At 37.0% G+C, this 22,552-nt stretch overlaps 1 protein-coding gene across 1 annotated transcript in view; it reads right to left on the reverse strand.

Moving 5' to 3' along the window:
• ANLN (anillin, actin binding protein) overlaps positions 1-22,552 on the reverse strand; it is a 28,973-nt gene that overhangs the window by 2,285 nt on the left and 4,136 nt on the right. The window contains exons 2-23 of the mRNA XM_075704907.1: positions 21,792-21,945; positions 21,121-21,405; positions 20,342-20,688; positions 19,409-19,631; positions 18,254-18,447; positions 18,010-18,117; positions 17,390-17,507; positions 16,432-16,548; positions 15,651-15,877; positions 14,928-15,079; positions 14,470-14,617; positions 13,684-13,819; positions 13,175-13,357; positions 11,223-11,349; positions 10,197-10,245; positions 10,058-10,114; positions 8,514-8,552; positions 8,129-8,150; positions 6,808-6,920; positions 5,074-5,127; positions 2,138-2,224; positions 482-589 (exon numbers count right to left, since the gene is read on the reverse strand). Of these exons, the coding sequence (XP_075561022.1) occupies positions 482-589; positions 2,138-2,224; positions 5,074-5,127; positions 6,808-6,920; positions 8,129-8,150; positions 8,514-8,552; positions 10,058-10,114; positions 10,197-10,245; positions 11,223-11,349; positions 13,175-13,357; positions 13,684-13,819; positions 14,470-14,617; positions 14,928-15,079; positions 15,651-15,877; positions 16,432-16,548; positions 17,390-17,507; positions 18,010-18,117; positions 18,254-18,447; positions 19,409-19,631; positions 20,342-20,688; positions 21,121-21,405; positions 21,792-21,945 (3,048 nt within the window). The remainder of the gene's footprint in view (positions 1-481; positions 590-2,137; positions 2,225-5,073; positions 5,128-6,807; positions 6,921-8,128; positions 8,151-8,513; positions 8,553-10,057; positions 10,115-10,196; positions 10,246-11,222; positions 11,350-13,174; positions 13,358-13,683; positions 13,820-14,469; positions 14,618-14,927; positions 15,080-15,650; positions 15,878-16,431; positions 16,549-17,389; positions 17,508-18,009; positions 18,118-18,253; positions 18,448-19,408; positions 19,632-20,341; positions 20,689-21,120; positions 21,406-21,791; positions 21,946-22,552) is intronic.

A 22,552-nucleotide genomic window follows, 5' to 3' on the forward strand; every position in this document is an offset into this window, starting at 1 on the left:
TGCAAGAAAACAATGTCTGCAAATAAGATGGTCCATAATTACAGCTATGCTTCTGCAATATAGAAGGATTGCCCACTAATTCTTTACCATATTAAGTGTTAAAGTCACTATTTTGTCTAAAACTTAAGGCAACTAGATACAGTCTGCTTATTAGGCTGTACAAGTCTGATCAATTTCAATTAAATAATTAGTCATCTGACAAGCACAATTGAAAGCCTTAAGACTAAAGGGGAAATTAAATATGGATCTTCCTCCACTTTTCACCTTTCCCACCAGATAAAGTGGTCAGTTTCTAAGTTTGCCCCAACTTAGGTCAGATTTATGAAGACAAGTCCCCTCCATTCCCCAAGGGAACTTTATGAGCTTGAATCTCATGCTTTGAATATACTTACCTGTTTTAAGCCTTAAAAATTAAAAATGAACAGCTAGTTGTGTCAGGTACTACAGAACTTTAGACTTGAGCTTTATAAAACACCATTACCTTTCGTTTTTCGTCATCTGGGTATGTCCAGTAAGATATACAGTTTCCAGACAGCACACACCAGCGCCTATGCCATGCTCCAAATCCACTAACATCTTCAAACATAGTCTTAAAAAAAAAATTAAAAATTAAAAAAGTGGGGTAACATTACACCTTGAGTTTTGTCTATATGCAACTGTTTTTTCCTACCAGAATGGTTCTGCAAGTACAACCCTTCATAGGGGTAAACATAAGATAAGGAAAAAATATATACTGGGAGAGACTTCTATTAGTACAGTATATTTATTTTCCAGATAGCACAGAAAATGGGCTTACACCATCATTCTCAAGTTTGCAGCCTTTTGCCCAAAATGCACCTATCACTGCTATTTCAAATTACCAGATTTTTATGTGGACAGTAGTAAGCATTCCCATTATTTTAATATAATAGAGGGTTACTTATAGCACATACAGGATGAATGGTTCACAAAACATGTATCAGTATCACATAATTTATTATGATTAGGTATTAAAGTCATCTTTGACTTCCAATTCAGGATTACAAAATGTTTGGCTATTCTGTAGGTACCACTCAGGAGTCCAGTCAGTTTAAAAGAAATTAGAAATTGTTTTTTAAATGTTTGTGTTGGCAATTATTTTACTGGATGTGAGATTATGCCAATTTCAAGCCCCATTTTCTTAGTACTGGAATAGAAAGTTTAGTATCTGCCTTCTAGTCCTCATCCCTCTTGAACTTGTACAGAACTTTTTTTTCCCCCCAATGAATTTGTGTGTTGTGTTTTTCATTCTTCACATTTCAGATTGTAATTTTTAATGGTGCAGGGAGTTTCCAAACCCTTACTCTGAAAAAATTTAATATGGGTGTACACCATTCTTCAGGTTTTACATATTGTATAGTAGAAATAAACAAGGACTTTCTTAAATTAGTACACAAAAACATGGGATAGCAAATACCATAAGCATGTGAAATGTTTGCATCTAATGAAATCTGTTCAACATCAATTAAGTAAAGGGAAAGGAGACTGAAAGAACTGCTTGAAGAGTCTAAAGAAATTCTGATCTCTGAAAACACCAAAACAACAGCAAATATTAATGTTTCGCTGAAGTATTTTCCTAGCACATTTACTGCCATCTGCTGGACTTATTCTCGACAGCTCCATCTAGTAGGGCCAAGTACCAGCTGCCTTTTCCCAGTCCAGTTTTAGAGAGACAACTGCTCGAGATGTTTCTCAAAAAATACCATCACTTCCTTGTAAGTCAAAGTCTGTGAACACAGTGGGCAGGGAGGGGATCTGTTGCTAGGGAGAATTTGGTTTTACTAGAAAAAAATCCAAGATGTCCTGTAAAAGTTGCTGGCAGAGAAATTAGAATCTCATCTCACATCAGATTATAGCAAGAGGTTAACTGAAGTTCAGAATAACAAATGAACAGTGTTTAGAAGAACAAAATATACAAACTCCTAAAAGGTAACTTTAATTTAGGTATGTTTAGAAGATAAACTAGGAAAGTTTTGAGGTCTGGTTTGGGTGAGGGACATGATAATCAAGCCAGTTTTAAGCTTCACAATCGCAACAAAATACATGTGCAGTCAAAAAAGTGACTACATTTAATAGGACCTATAGTTTCCAAGGAAGGAATTTGAAGTGAATGCCTTACCAAGAACCCTTTCTCCTCCACAGAAGAGTCCACTTGGCACTTTAACTTTAGATATATATGACCTTCCAAAGGAGACAAAAAGGGAACCTGCAAAAAGTAAAAGAGTTAGTCATTTAATTTTGACACCTCTCAACTCTACCAGTTCAAGCAAGCCACCTGTACCAGGATGTTAGCAGTCTTGTTCTTAGGATCTTCAGCCAGAAAGAAGCAGTCAGTCTCAAGCAAGACAGTAATAATCACTTTTTTGTTTCAAGTTCATTTAGAAGCTTTTCAAGACTTATTTGCTTGTTAGTTTGCTCAGGACAGATGCACAAACATGCTTCTATCTAGAAAAACAGGCACTCCAAGCATGGTTAAAAACAACACAAGGTACCAGTCTACCTCCTGCGAGCTTCTGCCTCAGGCTGACATTAAGCTGTTTGGAGAATATCAAAGTGGGCTTAAAGAGAATTGGTACTTGGATGCTGTAAGTATTTTTGGCCAATACTGATGTAGTAGTGCCTACTCAGATATATATTTGTATAAAAAAAAAAACTAGAAGGGGAAAAAGCAGTGAAAGCAGATCTTCTCAACTGGCACTCAAGATGTGGAAGACCTGTGTTAAGTAATTGCTAACAAAAGAGGTTCCAAGTCCTATCTTCTACCGCTTGGGGGCGGGGGGGGGGGGGGGGGGGGGGGGGGGAGGGGGGTGCTTAACTACTGTACCAGAGATTGGTTAAATGTTTTTTTGATATTCAAGAGTTTTGAGTAGGAGCATGCAACAAGGACTACCTTTGGACTTCCCCCAGTCCCTCTACACATAGCACCCACATTGAGTGCTCCCACTGCTACTGTCAAGAAATCACAACCATTCTTTTTTTTCCACAAGGAAGCTAAGAGACAAATTGTTAATTCAACAAGCAAATGATGACCTGCAGGGCATTCTACATACCATATTTTGTTGCTAATTTGAATAAGCAATACTGTAAGAATCTTGCAAAAAAAAAAATCAGAAGCAGTGCTTTGTCTTACTAGAAAAAAACAGAAAGGTTGATGGTGCTACTCAAATACAAAGAAAGAACCATTTGCTAGGGAATAGGCACGTGTACACAATAATGAAGTGGCTTTTAGAGCCATGGAATCAATGTCGATCGAACGGAATTAAATTTTGCTAGTAGTTAAGAGAGTAACCCTCACTAGTTACGAGAGTAACCCTCACTAGTTGAAAGTATACATCTGTAGGCCTCAGAACACTGAAATAGATGTTATGATTAGAAATCAGTCACCTTTGAATTGTAGGCATACTACAGCTTCCTCCCAGACACGATGCACATGTGCAGAAGCAGGTAATCAAATCATTTTTACATGTTAGAGGTCTACTCAACCAAGACAGCATACATGTCTTGCTCATGTACTTCACCCTACACTATAGCACAGTAAAATTTTGAGCACCAGGTAGGAGTCTGCATGACCATTTGAGAAGCAAAAATAGTCAAATGTTTGCACATAACAGAAATAACTGCACCAGTCCTGGATTTTTATCAGCAAAGACAACTATAACCCTACATGCTACATAGGGAACATTGGCTTATATCCTACCAAACCACAGTAAAATCCATTTCTGAATGAGGGCCTCAGGGAAGTTTGGCCAATTCCCCACTTAAGTTTGTGGGTTTTGCATTCACGTCTAATTTATGTCAGGACGGAAGAATCTACTTTGTGGATTATGAAGTTTACCAGTGAAGAGCTGTGTGACAGCAAAGCAAAAAGGTTGTATAACAAAGGGAACATATCAGTTATGCAGAGCCTGCAACACCGTTACTAATTACTAACACAGGTCTTGAAACACCCTCCTGTACACGTAGGGAAAAAAATACTACATTCCAGTCAACAATATATCCCTTTCAAAGGCAAGTGGGGTGGAGGTGGTGGAAAAAAAGCAATTTGTTGAATACCCAGCTAGATGAAGAGAAAACTAAAGCCCGTGACTAGGTGAGCTTGCATTCTCGTGTGGTCATTCAGATATCTAACATGAGTTGGCTTACTGTCATAGAAGATTATCTGTAAAGATACTCAAGATAAGCAAAAAATTGGTTTCTTAGGAGACTTTCGATTACAAATAGGAGACAACAGGTACTAAAATGATCACCTGCTTAACTTTGAAACACATACATAAGTTATCTAAAAGACTTTCTTCTGAGGAATCTGAGTTAACTAAATAAAACTATTTTCAGAGATCAAAGACCAATTATTTCTTTTAAACAGATCCATTCTCATAATTCCTAAAGCAAAAAAAGTATACACCAAGCAAAATATTTTAATTCTACATTTGTGTACAAATAAGAACCTCACATTTGTACTTTCAAAACTTTAGTTCTCTATGATTGCTTTTTGCTTAAAAAACAAAGGTCTTGATGGCACAAGTTCTCAATAGACCAAGAAACACATTATTTAGTTCCTGAGTGATTTTAATTTTGTTCAGTTGCAACAAGTTCAGTTAAACCAGTATTTAGGCTGCCAGACATTTTTCCCTGGTCCTATCAGTAGAGCAGTTGATTCTACGTTCTGTGCAGTTCATCAAGAAGTTGCCTCAAATTTCCTGACTATCAATCTTTAAGAGACACATCGATTTGTTTTGAAGAAAGAAAAAACCCTCCCCTAATGATCTAGGAAGACAAGAGACACATGCTAGTTAAGGAAAAACCCTAGGTGGCCTAAATAACTTTGAGTTCTAGCAGCACGCTTATTATCATAAAAGACAGGGAATAGAATTCTGCAAGTCTTAAAGGCTCCTAACACCTTATGTTTAATTAGCAAATCTTTGTAAGCATTTTATTAGAAGAATTAAAAAAACAAGCCCACACACCCAAACCTGCAAAAAGGCCCGACAGACATGAGCAACATGCACTAGGAAGCAGTTTCCTATTTTAGGTTATAAACTAAAGGATCATAGCAACCTTGTCCTGGAACATATAGCCCAACAGTTCTTTTTCCTCCCCTTCAAAATTTATCTAGGAAAAAAGAAACATGCTCAATGCGATTAGTGTAATGTTAAGGTTTATTAAAAAAAGGACACAATTATACATGAGTACATTTTGGTCCTTTCTACCCTGAATTTTAACAGTACATGTAAAAGGGAGGAATGAATCTCAAAAAACCCACTGTGGCAGCAGTTTGTTCTGTATTAGAAATGAATGGAGCAAGTTAAAAAGCAGCTGGTTGGTACAGCCACAGGCCAAGTCAAAACTGAAGCTTTACAGAAGTGATAACAACAAAAAAGTTAGATGATCTGACAAAAAAGGGAATTCATATTCATAACTGTTGAAGTTTGCACCTGGAAAAAATTAATCAAGTGATGGTTTCCCAGGAATTCTATTTGAACCTTGTGCTTGTGCTACAGTTTACTAGTCCAGTCCAGTGTCCTGTCCTGAAGAGTAAACTAAAAAAGTTCAGACCCAAGTTGCCAAAAATAATGTAAAAGTTGATACCCATAACTCCAAGAATAAAGGGTTTCCAATAACAAAGCCATACACAAAATAAGATTTCTGTATGCAGTTCTGGTTAAGAGGAACATTTACACTGAAGAACCAAAGCTGGTACTTCTGAAGTTCACACAGTCCATAACAGCAGTGCAATTTAACTGTTAAGTTCTGAAAACTGTTTCAGTAAAAGAGTCTGCTTCTATCCACAAAAAGTAAAACTTCTAAAAAGCAAGTTGGGATCATTATAATATTTTTGTTTTAATCTTGTACACAAATACAACCAATTCTTGTTATGTCATCTCTCATCACAATATATAATTGCAATACTACTCTCATCACAATATATAATTGCAATACTACTCTCACCACGGTAAGTCTTAATTAGCCAAGAAGAAAGTTTATTCTTACACTGCTGTTTGGATAGATAAAGCTGTAATATAGTACTACCATAAGCTGTAGTAACTTTTGAACTAATTTAAGTTAGCTTAGGATAGCTGCTGGCATGAGCACCTATTAAAATAAGCTTTACGTATATTAAAAGGTTAGAGATTACAATAAATGTAAGAATATATTTTTTAATTTCTAATAGTAATAGCCAATACACATACTCTGTTTAGACAAGGAACTAATGGTATAAGACTCAATAATAGCTCTCCTTCAAAAAAATATTAAGATAGTTTGCTTCTACAAATTTAATTGGGATACGAAAGAAAACTCATACTCCTAACTATATTTAAACATCAATTAAGTGTAGAAAATTTCAAATACTTCATTATCATTACAACACTCTTAATGTCTTATTTAGTGATAACTGCAAGACTGTTAGAGCAACAAACAACATGAAGACCACGTACAGATATGCCAACTGCATACATCATTTTTTGGTCAGTGAAAGCAAATGAGTAACCAAATGCCTTCCTTATCTTTGCATAAGCATACCTTACATTAAGCTACAGAAAAGAAAGAACATCTGGCATAATAATGTCTTTTTCTCTTGTATCTCTAAATTACATTTCAGTCATATGAAATTAAATATGAGTAACAACAGCTACACATAAATTTTTTATATCTATAAATAACATATATATAAACCTATATGTTTCGGTTTTAGGATGGTAATTTTGCCTGAAAACAGTAAACCCAGACTCATATTTGTTTTTCTAGTGGTATGCAATTACCTTTGGATTAGTAACCAATAATTTCCATTACCTTGTCCAATGCAAATTTGGCATTTCCTACAGAAGACAGCGATAGCTTGTGGGATCCAACAAGGATGAAATTAGTAGTGCGTACAGCATTAGGGCCACCTGGACTGGCCATGGCTGTGGAGAAAAGAGTTAAGGTCAAGTCATAACACACAGTCAGGATGCTGCAAGGCTTAAAAAGGCTTTATTTGTACTACTGTATGCATGCCCTACTCAGTACTCTAGGAGCAGCACACTTCGCAGTGCAGCCCAGCAGCACATTCAGACAGGATCTCAGTGCACACCATTCCTCCTCAAGAAGATCTTTTCTTTCAGAAAGCAGCTTTGAAATATACACAACGGAGAAGACAAAGCATTTTAAGAAGTCTCAGGGGGACAGAGAGCACTCTAGGGCAGACTACAAAGCACATACGCCCTGCAGTAGGAACAGATGTCTTAACCTCTTCTCAAGTGATGCGCTGCAGTCTTCCAGAATTTGCATGCCTATATTACTCTTTGCACTTTTATCAATAGAAACAAGCACTATAGCTCAGGCACAGGAATCTGACTAGTTGCAGCAGCATGGCAGACATTCCATAGTTAGTTCATGAGCTCCTTATTGCTGCAGTTTGTACTAAAGCTAGCTTGCATGGTGGTGTTGGACTGATGATCTTAGAGCTCCTTTCCAACCTTAATGATTCTATTCTAGTTTTACTTTCATTAAAAAATAATCCAGCCACCAAGCCAGGAAACATGACATTAATTATTACTCTACCTTTAATTGGTTTAGTGGTGGACTTGGTAGTGTTAGGTTAATGGTTAGACTGGATGATCTTAAAGGTCTCTTCCAGTCTGACTGATTCTATGATTCACTTATCTCATACTGTAGTCAGACAAGTGTATAACACATTTTTATGTTGTTAGAAAAACTCAGAGATACTGTTCTCCCCCAAGAGTCAGAAATATATAAACATGTTAAAAACACTGCACACAAGCAATACTTCAGAATCTGTTCATATTTTCAAGTTTGCTCTGTGTTAGTCTGTTGACATCAGACTCTAGTTTAAAATCTTAACATTTGTTTGAGTTCACCTTTTCAGGAAAAGAATGTAAGCCACAGGCATCTGATACCAGATACTAATTTTGATTTTGTGAAGAGATCTTCCATTAAACATAACGGTAACTCAGATAAACACAGGCCCAGTTTCTGGGCTGGCAAACTGACATAATTCTGTGTTTATTACTCCTAGTTTAACATCTATTAAAAGTATTATTTATTGATATACTGCTTTAGACAGCAAGTGTAGATTATTCATCTTGGCACAAGATGTTTAGGTTTTACTTACCTGGAGTAAGAAGGGTGCTTTTCTAGAAAGAGAGAGAAATAAAAGCTTAGTGGAACAGTAGTTTCTGACAATGCTAGGTTAGAAAGAAACTAGATCTGAAGTACTTCAAAACACACACACACACAAAAAAAACTTGAAAAGAAAGTCAAAATACATGTGTAGTAATTGCATGTTTCCAGCATCACATACTTAGAGCTGTTACCTATTTCTTGAGCTGATGGTTGAAGAGTTTGGCAGAAAGCTGGACAGTTTATACAGGTTCAAGTAAGGGACACAAAGAATCTACTATGGCCACAGCCTTATTCACAGCCTATTACTGTGTGAGAATACAGCCTTTGGAAGTGGTCATAACCAGATCTTGTTACAATATTACATCCATACTTACAGAGGTAATAGATGTTAATAATCTCTTTGGAGTAATAACCTACAAAAGAATATAAGAAGATAAATGCATTTGCTACTAAATTTGTCCATCATGTTAGTGTGAAAATTAGACAGTCAAACTACTGAAGGCTTATCTAAATAAATTTTGAATGGATACTAGTTGTTGTAATGAGTAAGTCTTGGGTTTTGACTGAATGTAACATTTCAGTGGAAGGAATGCTACATATCAAAGAAATATTTACTGCAGAAAAGTTTAAGTATGTATTAGCTTGGGATGGACAGCATGCATTTGAAAAAACAGTCTTAGTACACTTTTTTCCTTTACGTAACAGGGCTTCAAAGTTACATTTGCTTATTAAAGATAAGAGTTAACAATACAAGTACAGAGATATTCAATGTGCTACTGTTGTACATTATATGTATTTTCAGGTTAAAAATCTCAAAGTTTAAGTGAGACTGTATATTAAACATGAACTGGAATTATGCATTCATCTATTCTTGAAGCTGAAAGACAAGTGTAAGGAGCTTGTCAAAAACCAGATACAGGACACCATCAGCAAACCTATAATCCCATATCAGCAACTTAGCTATAGTGCCGCAAAAACATTCAGTTTTAAGTAAAGATTCCTCTAAACTACAGCACAGAGGAGAAAGAAATCCTGGACTTCAAACTTGTTTTATTGGGGGATAGGTGGAAGCATGCTTTCACTGTGCCAAATTAAAGTAAGGATTAAAGAAAGTTCCTATTTCCATTTGCAGAGACAGTATTTAAGTACTCATTCCAACTGTTTTGAAAGACACTCAAGTTTCTTGTTTTTATTAGGTGACAGATATCTTGACAGAGGAAATCAGACTTAAAATCATTAATATGCTGTGTGCCCAGCTATTGGAATGACAAGAAGGGGGAGGAAAAAAAACCAAAACAAAACAAACCCCCAAACCCAAACAAACAAACAAAAAAACCAACCTCCAGAAAGCCACTGGCTTGTTTGGCTCACAAAACCCGTAATAAAGCACAAACACTTGAAATGTGCACCCTATCCAAGTTGAAATGTTTATGTCCAAGGAGTTATTAAAACAACATTTTCTTTAAAAAATAAGCATCTAGTGCTTTTACTTGACACTGGGAAGAAAGAAAAGCATTGCAGCTTATCAATAAACCTTTAAGACAAACCAAACTGCAGGGTAAGGCATATTGACTGGTGCAGTTTAAGTAAAGTGGAAAATAAGGACACTAAATCACTATCAGAGGCACCACACCTAATAAATAAAAGTTTGCAAAGCACAGCATTTTGCAGAATTAGTAAGGCTTCTTCTCGTTCCCCTCCAACATATTTCAGACTCAACCAAGTGCTGCAGGTCCAATCTACTAATAGCTGCAGGACTCCATAACCCATCTGTCATTGCAGATGCTCCAAGAAAGAACAAGAGTAAAAGCAAGCAATAGATTGTCTAAGACTATTAGTCAGTTCTCCCTGAACACTGCATTCTTCCTAGTGTACCTTCTGTTGAAATACAACATACTGATTTTCATGTTTTATTTACCTTAGATTTATTTGACTTTTTCCTTCTATCAGTGCTTGTAACTTCTTTTCTTTGCACCTGTAAGGCAAGAAGGTATTAAGAAAGTACAACACATCGTTCTCCCTTACAGGGATTTCTCTTGACAGGAACTGATACATACCAAACTGTAAACTTCTATATTTATTTCAAAGTCATTTGACACATCATGCCTAAAAGGGAGGAGGGGGAAAAATAAGTTAAACACAGACTGAAGCAAAAAGGTAGGTTTTTCTGTTTTGTTTTGGTTTTGTTCGTTTGTTTTCTTTTTAAATTAAAGTTACTCTCTACTTCTTCCTTCCTTCTGCTCCTTAAAACTGTCCAGGAAGCAGCTAGGTTCTATGCAAGAGAAGCTTAGCTATAGTGCTCACTAATGGCTCATCTCTTATTAGTGAGTCAGTTTGTTCCTGCAGGTCAATAGGGCTGTCTGACACCCTTTCGGTCCTACAATGGCACTCTTCAGTGCAAGCAGCATTGCTGTTTTTAAGACTTGAGTGCATGACTATTTCAAGATACTTTCTAGAACTCAAAGAACAGAAGGGGAGGGAGGACAAGGGGCAGATAGAGTGCCATCTACCATTTCTCAGATTGCACCCTTGAGTCCACCGCTGGCACACATTTCTAGAAACAGAGATTGGATTTTTTGAGTAAATAGCTTTAAGTAAAAATTCCAGTTGGGTTGGACTTTAAAAAGGGAGTTTGCTTATTTATTCTGGAAGACTTCTGCTAACAAACAGCCATTGGAACTCACAACACCATTTTAGCTAACATATCAGAGTTGAAGTTTTAGTTTTAAGACTACTGTTTTTCCAGATACCAAAACTAAATAGCTATATAAAATGTTTGCTGCTGCAATAGAGAAAAAACACATCATCTCAGGCAGAGCAATCTGTCACTGTAAGTGTTCCAGGAGAGAACAAAAGTAGAAAAAGGAAGAGAAATCAGCCAATGGATGGTAGAGTAAGTCTAGATTGCTCTTTTGAGAGAAGTGCATTCCAGCTATTTCTTGAAACAGCAAATACCCATACCATAAGATCTCACCATATTTGTTTGCAGAATATGACATCCTTATATGAAGATTTTAAACATTTTTATGCATGCTCCACCATCAGAGTTGAAACTGGTTCCAAAACAGTGTCTTTATACTCACATAGTAAATGTCGTAGTAAAAGTAAGAGCATCTCCATTCAGGGAGCTGGCAGTACTTGCTAATGGAGTTGCAACCATGTTTTCTGCTCCAGACCTCAGTATTATTACATAGTAGTAATTTGCTGCTTCTGTAAATACATACCAGATTGTTTTTATAGCCAGAGGTGTACAAGTATTGAAAAAAAACCCACTGTCATTAAACACACCTTTGTTTCACCCCACTTAAATGCTCAGTTACAGTCAAGATTTGCTTGTAAACTTACTCTTGAAACAAGGTTTTTTCCCTACTGTGTCCACTAGTAAGACTGTCTCCACAGGGTTCACAACTCTATTACTGCCTGAGGCACCTCAGGGCAGACCTACACTACCCAGTCCGTGAGAGGGGAGAGGAAGAACTTTCAGTCAGATTCAACAACTGATCTTAGTTCCTTACACACTGTTGTTATTCTCTAGGCCTGCCAGTTTAACCTTACACCAGGTTTTGCTACTGTCCATTCTCATGCTTTTTTCAGTCCTATGAAGGAACTGGTTATCCAGGCAACTCATTTCCCTAACTTTTCACATAAGAGGAAAAAGAAGCACATCTCAATAGTGTCAGGAGATGATCTGGAGTTTGTGCAGCAAATTGCTGAACAGTGAAGCAAGAGCATTGCATAATATAATACCATGTTAAAAAAAAAAAAAAAGAAAAACACCGAAACAGTTTGAATGGTCTATTGTATAGGACAAATCACAGCCTTCAGAACAACTGTTGAAGACTCCAGTAAACATTGATTTGTACTCTTTATATTTGATGTTCTCTTCAGAGATCAAAGTAATTAATAGAGCTTCTGGTGCCCAATGTATAGCAAATGCTGCACTTCTAGAATAATGTTTTGACAGCATAGTTCATAGTTGTTTGTTTAGACAATTTGGCTGTAAAGAATTACCGATAGAAACTAAACTTGTATTTTTGTAACCATTAGAGAGGCTTTCCCACAACAGAGATGAATTATCTCATGCAACAAGAACTGTAATATGTCAGGGGGCTGGGGCTGGTAAATTATGTCAGATACTTAATTTATATTCTTGGCTGGTGTTTTATTTGAAGATATAAAAACCCACTTTACATTTCATAGGACACTTAAACAAGAAAACAAGAAAGGCTACATATGAAGTCATTAGAAGTTTTGCAACCAATATTAAACAAGACTTTGTCCAATGCCTTTTGTCCTCAAGTTTTAGCAAGGCAATAAGTAGGAACCTGTCCAGCTACAGTCATATTCTGTGGCATTATATAAAATAGCACTGGTTATTGTGGGCTTGCAGATTCTTTAAACAACCACATGACACAGAAGCTTACTATGTTCCAGGGTAAGTCTCTAGACCTACAGAGGGATAATGCCAGATATTCTTCTGGAACCCAAGAAGAAATAAATCCACATTTTAATGCTTTAATGACCTAAATATGACAAGATACTGGAAGACTAGTCTTTGTAAATTAAGTATTTTGGAACGTTAACAGAAGGACTAAAAAAAAGAAAAGGCTTCATGAGCATTTCACACCACCACAGAGGTCAGAATTTCTGTAGTGATATTTAGTACTAGAGTTGCATCCATCAAAAAAATTTCAAGGCAGCAAGAGAGAGGATAATCCAAGATACAAAATTCTATTCCTCCCCACCAGGTTACAGAGGACCACAAAGAGCTTTAAGACTGGCTGGGAAAGTCTTGACAAGTTTCTTGAGCTTCATAAGCCAGAAAAGGATGCAACTAAAACAACCATGGAAAATATTGAAAACTTAGCCAAAAAGTAGATCAATTAAATGTAGTTGCTAAAGTTTCATTGCCTCCACAGTTCTGAGAAACACCAACGCAGAAGACAAAAAACCACAGAGAATAAACCAGAAATACATGTAGGGAGAATGGTGAAAGGAGGAGGGAAGGGGTAAAGCTTTCAGTTGCTAGTTTTACCTGGCTTTTGAGCTGTACCACATACAAAGTCTGCTTTTAGAGGTAGACGCATTTCTGAAATGGAAACAGATCCCCTGGATGGAGCAAATTCAGTGGATGTAGAAGCAGCTTTATTTCTTCTACTATGAGGTCCCTCACTCTTCAGTTTATTCAGTTCTTCCAATAAAGCAGTTCTCTTCTCAGCTGCATAGAGAAATCAGTTAATTGTAGTTGTAACAGAGGAAAAAGTAGTACTGAATTTTTTTTTTTTGCCATAAGTATGTGAAATGCAACAGAAATGTTAATCATCTTCCAGAATAGTAGGAAATTTAGGGACAAGAAAGATATCAAAAATGTCCTGTTGCCTAATGACAAAGCTGAGACAGAACAGATATTATCCTCTCCTGTTTTCCAGGTGAAGAATTATAAAGAAGTAGCTACAAGGTAGGATAATAAATGCATTTCCAGAGTTCATTAATTCTTCCCAAAGTGTTCACAACAAAGAATTGAACTTGAGTCTAAAAACGTACTTGCAAGGAGAAGAAGTCTCTCTGCTTCTGCTTCCTCTTGTGACCCTTTTCCATGTTCCTCATCAAAACAGCAGTTCAGAGCTTGACTGGCTTGATGAATCACTGTCTGCTGCATGTTGATCTCATTATTCAGCTCCTAGAGTAAGCCAGTAGTAAAAGTAATTAGCAGTAAGAGATATTTACTGTTACATTCAAACAAGGACATGTCTTGAGATTAGCATTTTTGGGTCTATGCTTTAGAAAAATCAGACCATTTAAATTAGTAAACTACAGAAATCTTGCAGCTTACAGTTACTTCTGCAAAAGAATATTGCAGCACAACTTTTTTTTTTTTTGATGTCAGAGGTAATTTAAATATGGTGGGGAGTGAATGACTTCAATGTGTGTACACTCCATACCCAGTCTAGTCTTCCCGTCACCAGGGGAAGCAGCAGTTAACCAGAAACTAAGCAATGCAGGTGAACAAAGCACCAGTGAAGATCAGAACATTGCCTACTGGAAGTATGTAGTTATGAATTCTGCCTAATTCAAAGGCATTAATAAGATACAGATTCCCCGTTCCCTTCTCAAAACAATGGCTTGTTCTTCTCCAGAATTACTCTATAGCATGATGAGATGTATTAGCTGTTCAACTTATGCAGTATCATTCCCTACTGTTAGATATTTATGCTAAACAAACTAATTTTGCAGTTCTGAGCAGCCTGTTACTGTCGTGGACATTCATAGGGGAAATCAAGCAAGGAAATAGTAAATTAGAAAAAGGATTTTGAGAAGTACATTGGATACCTGCATTTTCTTTTTGATATTGATTTGATCCGATGGGCCATTCTTTTTCATTTCTAGTTTGGAAGCAACATCTTCTTTGCGAACAATAATTTGCTTTATTGAAGGACGATCAGTTTCCTTAAATCTTTGAGATCTATATGCATCAACACTTTTAAAAGAGGAAACCCCATTAAATGTTTCAGAGGTGTGCCAAGCTTTTTTTTTTTTTATACATACATACATACGTATCAGGTACTGATGGCTTCCAACTTGCCTAAATGTCTTCAAAAAAGCATTCTATTAGCTCATTTTAAGTTTAAGCAATATAAAGACTACACAGAGACAATCTTTGATAAAGGTCGAGATCTTGGAAAAAAGCTTCTTTTGTAGTTTAAGCGGTATGCTTCATTAGAAGAGTTAAAGCCAGTGTCTTAATTTGCACACTTACAGAATCAGGTGTGGGGTTTTGTGTTTATTACCTATACGGAAGGTTGCGATCTTCTGACACAGAGCCAATACTGTCTCCGGATTCTGCCCTGGGGACTTTAGTCCTTTGGAACTTTTCAGACTTCAGACTTATATCACTGATACTGCTACCTTCACCAGTTGACTTACAAGGAGAGACAAAGGCCTGGGGAGAAGAAAAGGTTAGTGTGGACAGGTATCTGTAATATAATCGTGATCTGTTTCCTCTTGTTTTTACTGCTTTTGCAATTACATATAAACAGTAAATTTGGAGGCTGCTTAATACTATTTAACAGACTTTTTACAAATATTTCCTAGGACATGGAGCAAGCTATTTTTATTTATTTTAGGCACACCAACAGACCATTGAACTCAAGGAGATTTCACCCTTAGTTTCCGAATTGGTACGGTTACCTAATTACTTCTCTTCAGATTTTCATCAGTAACCACTTCACTGAATGCATGTATACCACTGGAAGTCCAGCACAAGTAATAGATGTATATACTCAAGCTTGATTTAGCAGAAGTTAAACCACTTGTTTAGCGGAGCATCCAATATGCTATGCTATTTTCAGAGGAAAATAACTTTACCTCATTATGTTTTCATTAGCAAATTGTCATTTGCAACTTTGCTATTTGCTCATGTATCACGTTACAACAAGATATCACTGTTCACAAGCAAATTGTACATCTGTCTGTGATAAATAAGCCCTTCCCCACCTCCTAAGAACTCTCACCTCTGGACCAACAGATTCCACTAGAGGGGTTAACAGAGACATTGATGAAATATTCAGTGACTCTTCCTGCTCATCCTCATCACTTTCACCTTCCAGGCTCATGCTCATTTCTTTCTTCAGCTTTTCTATGTCTGGACCATCCTCTTGAAGAACTTCAAAAATTTCATTTATCACTTTTGAGCTATTCATCTCATCATCCACACTCATTTCGATTTCATATACTTCATCTGAAGGATGATTTAAAAATATTAGTAGTGTCAAGACTAACCTCTTCATTCTCATTAAACGAACAGAAAGATGTCAGATAGGCCAACTATTTTTGCTTTTCAAGTAAGCTTGATTAAAAAGCACTTTCATACAGTCATACATATAGAACCCTGAAGTTTAGTTCCATCTTTATTTTAATATATTATCACATATACTGCATCACTGATAGAGAGGGAATAAAGAGACGCACTTGTTAGACAAGTTTCAACATTTTAGTTCAAACAAGTCTGAATCTTAACTGCAAGTCCCACAGTAGAGTAGTCATTTCTGTTCTTTCCCAATAAACCTTAACATCAGCTTTTTAATATTCCTTGAAGGCTTGAATGTCAAGAGAGAAGGGTTATGATAAAAGAAGTTCCCCGATTTCTTTTACATAAACCTCATTACAAAATACATATGAGCATCAGCAGATGTATGGTGAATTCATTGTTCAGACTTGAAGGATATTAACACTCTGCTGGACAAGTGGCAACAGATAGCTAAGTACATTAACATACATCTACTCAATACAAACCTTTCGGTTTCTCAGCAAGTTGTTCAAGTTTTGAGACAGACATCACTTTTACAGGGCTCTTTGGCTCAGGGACCTTCAGAGGACTGGGTTTATGAGTCTCTTCACATTTAGGAGCATCTAAGTTTATAAAAAAAAAAAGAGTCACTGAAGATTATGGCTATCCTTTCAATTTTTTTTTTTTTTTTTTTTTTTAGTTATTGAATTTTTGAAGTTTGATAATATAGCTGACAACTTAGAAAAAGCCTGCTAGTTTAAGTATTCCAGTTAGCTTGCTGTCAAAAAAGCTGTAAAATACATACCCTCCATCTTATAATCAGAAAACTGATAGCACAAGAAGAAAATGCTGAAAACATAGTAGAGTGCAGCCACTCGAGCAAAAAGGGAAAATTTAGAAAACAGACCAAAAAAAACCCCACACCAAAATGACCACACCCAAACCCAACCCAAGAGCAGGATACCATCCTGTTTTTCTAGAAGCACATTTGATAGCCTGTTTGCCCATGTCTGTAAGAAGCATTAACTAAGTTCACTCTCTTTTCACCGAGAGCTGGATGCTCTTCCACTCATTAAGCACCAGAAAGGATGCCACAAGCATCACAGAATTCTTTTCATATCCCCTACTATAAGAATTAATATCATAAGGGGATACTGACAAGGGAGGAGTTCCCTCCCATTTGATTATTGTGGAAGTTTGTCACTCTCTCTACACTTATGCTTCATACTTTCATGTATGTTAAATAAACCCACTGAGAAACAAAAAGGTAGTTTGCCTTGCCAGTCTTTCCAGTGGTATAGGTGTGCAGAGGATTGTTATCATACAAGAAGATTTAGATGAATCAGTCACCAAACAATAGATCTAGTTCTATACATCGGTGCTACTAGCCTCTTTATCTGCTCCCGAATGTCAAGAGCAGTGCTTTAGTCCAGTATTAGCCACAGGAGAGCACAGAGTTCTTACCTGAAGACTCCACACTGGGAACCTTTGCTGGCCTGTCACCTGCTGGTGTGTCTTCTGCTGATCCAAAACTGGTGGAATCTGAACTAGTACGTTTTGGACTAGCCTGAGATTGGCTTTCCTGGCAAAAATAAAGACATAGTACATTCAGGAGGTAATGTTCAAAGTGACTAAAAAAAACCTGCCAGAAAGAAACACATTTTAACACCTGCTAGGAAAAGGAGGTTGCCTATCCAATATCAAGCAGGATCCTATTTATTTATGTAACAAATTCAGCTGAAGTACTAAATGCTAAATTGAGCGTTTGTGTGAGGACCGTTTTTTTTTTTTTGTTTTAAAGTTATAGAATATAAAAACCCCACATTTCAAGAAAAATTAAATCAATCAATTGGCTCAAAGCAGTATCACTTGTCTCCTTAATTGATTCTGCAGGAGGAAAAAAAAATCTAATAATTTGTTAATAATCATACAAACCACTTGACAAGTGGTCTTGCACAGCCTGGGCATTCACAAAGCATAGGCTTTTATCTTTTATTTACATTTGCACATCTATCCCTGTGTTCAGAACATGTTAAAGCAATTCACAGACTATCATCTTTTGATACATGGAGGTAACACATTACCATTTTAGCTTCTGGAAGTTTTCTCTTCGAACTTTCACTTTTCTCTGCACTCCACAGATTACCCCTATCAAACCGGCCACGAAGGCATGCAAGTTCTCGTTCACGTTCCTAAGCAAATAAAGGGGAACAGGGGAAAAGCTGACAGCTTTAAGATGCCAAAACATTTCAAATTCCTCAGGTAGGTGCAGAACGGTAAGAATCTTCCCCAAGCTTATAAACAAGCTATGAATGTAGCAAATCATACCTGCTTAAGCTGAAGTGCTAAACTGGCAGTAGAGGAATTTTCATTTTGTTTGAGAAGCCTTTCCTGGATTGTCCTTGTATTTGGGGTAACAATGGGTGTTCTGCACCCTGGAGTATTCGTAGCAGGACTCCGTGAGCTACGCTCTTGACAGCGCTCCGTAAAGCGTTCCAGGAAGGGCTTAATTCCCGATCCCCCTACAAGAACAATTGTTTTACCTTGAAAGAAACTTTAAAACAGGAACAAATCACTGCAGTTTTGCATCCTGCTGAAGGTTCTCAATGAATCAATTAAGCTCTCTCCTTTACAGCTCTTACTGCATTACACTTTATACACACTAAACCTGAAGTGCAAATCACCACAGTAACAGAACATTGAAGTTAGTAAAGCAGCAAGTCAGAGCTAATAGATGTCCTTCTCTTATTAAAGTCCACATGTGATCCACCTGTTATTTAAACTGGTTTGCTTTTTCAACATTCTCTCTACAACCAGCCTCATTTGCATCCTTCATGTAAATGAGCATTCTAGTACATAAGGCGGATACATTGTTTGGCATCCACCCCAAGTTACTGAGCTTGTCTTTTATTGTCAGCATATCTAGACACACACTTGCTCTACTGGCCATCATTTCAAAGAGTTTAAGTTGCTAGTCCAAGTCTCTGACCCAACAAGCACTTGAATTTAAAACCAGGGATGATTACTTGTTTCGACATCAATGCTACCACTGAAAAGAAAAACACTATGCAAAGTTAGAGCATCTATGTGGCATTTAGGTTTGATTTCTTCTAACATATGCAGACTCTTTACCTTGTATCAATTGGATACACCTAGTATCCAACAATTTGAAAGAAGCTTTGAGTAGTCTCAAATAACCGATATTAGCAGGATACATTTTTACATAGAGAGAAGAGTTGGATTGTTTTTGCTCTCAAGAATTATGAAAACAATGTCCAAGAAAGTACCCTTGCAAATTATGGAAGCAGTACAATTTATGACAATTATCACAGAACTCTTCAGGACTTTACTCAAGTTACAGCAGGAAATAAGCATTATTTGATATGTTACCATAAATTCTTAACCAATATGTAGTTTTTCAACACAGGACACGTAAGCCTAATTTGAATTAATTTATTTTACTGAAGCTGAAAAACAGCTTACCTGGTGTTGTGGGTTTACCCTTAGGTTCAAGTTGCACATGTGTTCCTTTGACTGGCTCTTCTTTGGACTGAACTGGTTGAGGCAAAGTTGATTTTGCCGTTTGTATACGCTTTTCAGTTTTCTGAGGGCTGCAGGGATTCTCTGTTAGCAGTTGTCGTACTTCAGATTCCTTAGAACAGGGAACAGTGACTCTTGAGGACTGTGTTAAAGTGTCATTTGGATCCTTAACAAGGGAAAAAGGAGTAACATTAAAATAAGACTGTACATTCTTATTCTCTCAAGAGGAAAAAGAATGAAAGCATTCTGCATAGCATAGTGTAACGTAACACACCTATTCCATCAACAAGAGAAAAAGCTGAGAACGAGTGTTATAAGCTTTTTGTAGATTTTTTTTTTTTTAATCCAGTATTTCAAATTGTTTCAGCATTTGATTCCAGGTGCTTTTGCCAGCTACTTTAGGTATTTTCCTGTTTCCTTAAACAAGACTGCACATGGCAGATATTGCCATTTCATAAATGACATAAATTGAACAACAGGTATCTGGTACCACTAATTTCAGCATTCTGATTGAATTTTCATACAGCAATCACATTTATAATTTAAGTCAATCAACTATATGAAGTTAGTGAAACCCAACATCTCTGTAAGAAGTCCCCTTCTGATGGTCAAAAGAGTAGCAAGCAATTACTTTGACACCAACTTTTACAAAACTTAGAAGTACACTCAGCTTTAAGTCTCAACAAAAAGGATTCTAAGCTGTTTCAGGTCTGCTATTAAAAAAAGGGCATGTGGGATTGCAATAAAGCAAAAGTTGTAAATAGACTAAGATTGCTCACACCAAATCTTTAAATTCAGATTAAACAGTTATGAGTTAATATTTGTCCCCCCGATACTCAAATCAATTTTTAATCAGCAACTAAATCAGACACTCACCGCTACCTTTGAGTTTGCTGGTTTATTAATAGAAGCCTCAACAAGCCTTTGAGAACAGGATGCAGCTTCCTGCTTTACACTGCTACTATTGATTCTAGCAGATGCTCCACTTGTAGTGGACAATTTGGATAAACAAGTAGTGCCAGGCTGTTCTTGTGCATTGTTTTGTTTTGCAGATGGATGACTTAGGTCATCTTCCCAGGAACCAATTGTAGCAGCAAGGTTAGCTAAACGGCCTCTTCTCCCAATAGGGGTATCACTTGCCAGGGCATTAGATGCCTGCTTAGGTGGAGAAACAGACAGATCTTTTGACTGGAGGGGAGACAGAGAAACACATTCAGAGGGATCTGGAAAAAAGAAAACACATTTATTTTACTAATAAAATATACTGAGATATATTTGCATCTTTTGCATTTTGCTATATATTATCAACAATTAGATGTTCTTGCCATCAACAGAATCAAGGTACTAGCTCTGAAGGCATTGAGACTAATCAAGTTAAATTAAAGCTCATTACAAAGCCAACACATTTTTAAGCAAGCAGTTTACTAGTTTTACATCACCGTTGTGACCAGCAAGGCATCACACTAGTAAGAAAAAGATGTATAAAATTAAGGTGTAGTCAACAGTTTCATTATTTGAGGCCTTCCCTGGTGCTGTCTAAGAATTATTTATGAAAACATTAGTATTCACACACACAAAATTATCTTCTGAAAGCAAACATCATCATCAATACAAACACTGAAAAACAACAACACCGCTTAGCAAGGGAAACATACCCTCACTATCCCAGCAGCGTCGCTGTTCTGCCAATTTCTGCATACGTGTTTTGACTGAAAGGGCTGCAGGAGTTTCTGACTCAATATTTGTTTTTCCTTTCTCAAGGGGCTGAACCAATGAAGCCCTGTTAGAAGCAGCTACATGCAACTCTGAAGTCATCTCAGGAGAACGATGGCTTGTGGAACTTAAAGGAACTGGATCTATGTTCTCTGAACTGGAAGCTTGAGTCTCCGTATTGTAAGGGCAGAGCCTCTTTGATGGCGATGGCTTTGTACCAGGTTTCACTGTACAGGTCAGAGTATTCAAGTAAATTAGTATTCAAACAATCTAAAACATTTTCAGAGACAGTGCAAAACTGTAATGCAAATAAAGTTATGATTTATGAATACCCTGATACGCCTCCCAAGAAACTGCCCTTCCCAAATTCTACCAAGCACAAGACACTATCTTTGGCATTATACAATTATTTTTAAATAGCTTACTAATTACTTAGAGCATCCGCTCTCAGGTTAAGCTAAACATTAGCCATATTCAGTCCTAGCGGTCAGGTAACTGCATCCATCGCTATTTAGTTTAAGATAAACACTAAGGGTTTCACTTGCCCTTAGAAAAAAAAGGAAATGGGACTTGTATCAAAAGACAATCTTTACTAAAACTTGTTGCAAAATACCTTCTTCACCAGGAAGAGGAGCCTGGTTACCAGTTTCTGACAAAGGCTCTCTGACCCTCTTGGTCTGCATTGTAGGTCTCACTCCCATCTTGGGCCGCTCAGCCATCTTCTTCTGCAGGTTCTCTCGCCTGGCACGGGTTCTTTCAAGGAGTTTCTGAGCAGTCAATAAATCATGCGTTACTATACATTGCAAGAAGCGTGTTAAGGAACAATAGCTCAAATTAAGTGTTTGAATTTTATATAGCATATACCAAGATCCACAATACCAGAAATTTATAGCGAAGGCTACATTAAGACAAATGCAACTCTCGGATGTTGCCAACTGATCTACTGTAATGCAATGCAATAGAAATATTCAAAAGTCTGGTTTTCTCACTGGCTATCTCCTCCTGAAAGCACAATGAACAAAATATGTTTTCTACACTGCCAATTACACATTTTTTTCTGTCTACCTCCTTTTTCCTCACTGTGATAACCCTTGATCTCCATACTTTGATTTCACCGTTGCAATACCCACAGCTTCTCCCATTTTCAGCAAGTACCTGTTAGATAAAAGGTAGCTCACACTGTAGCATATTCCAAGCTACCTTATTGCTATCTGGCCGGTCAGTATGTTTGCAGGTTACCTGAAGTTCTTTGGCCTACCAGACAGATTAACAGGCTGCAGCATTTTCTTCAGAGGCAATGGTTTGGGTCTTTTCACCTAGCCACAAACTTTCAAGAAAATTGTAAAAGCAGTTAAGTTTGAGACACCTACTCTT

This window comes from Pelecanus crispus, chromosome 2 (genome assembly GCF_030463565.1).
Source record: "Pelecanus crispus isolate bPelCri1 chromosome 2, bPelCri1.pri, whole genome shotgun sequence".
In the NCBI taxonomy this organism is placed as follows: domain Eukaryota; kingdom Metazoa; phylum Chordata; class Aves; order Pelecaniformes; family Pelecanidae; genus Pelecanus; species Pelecanus crispus.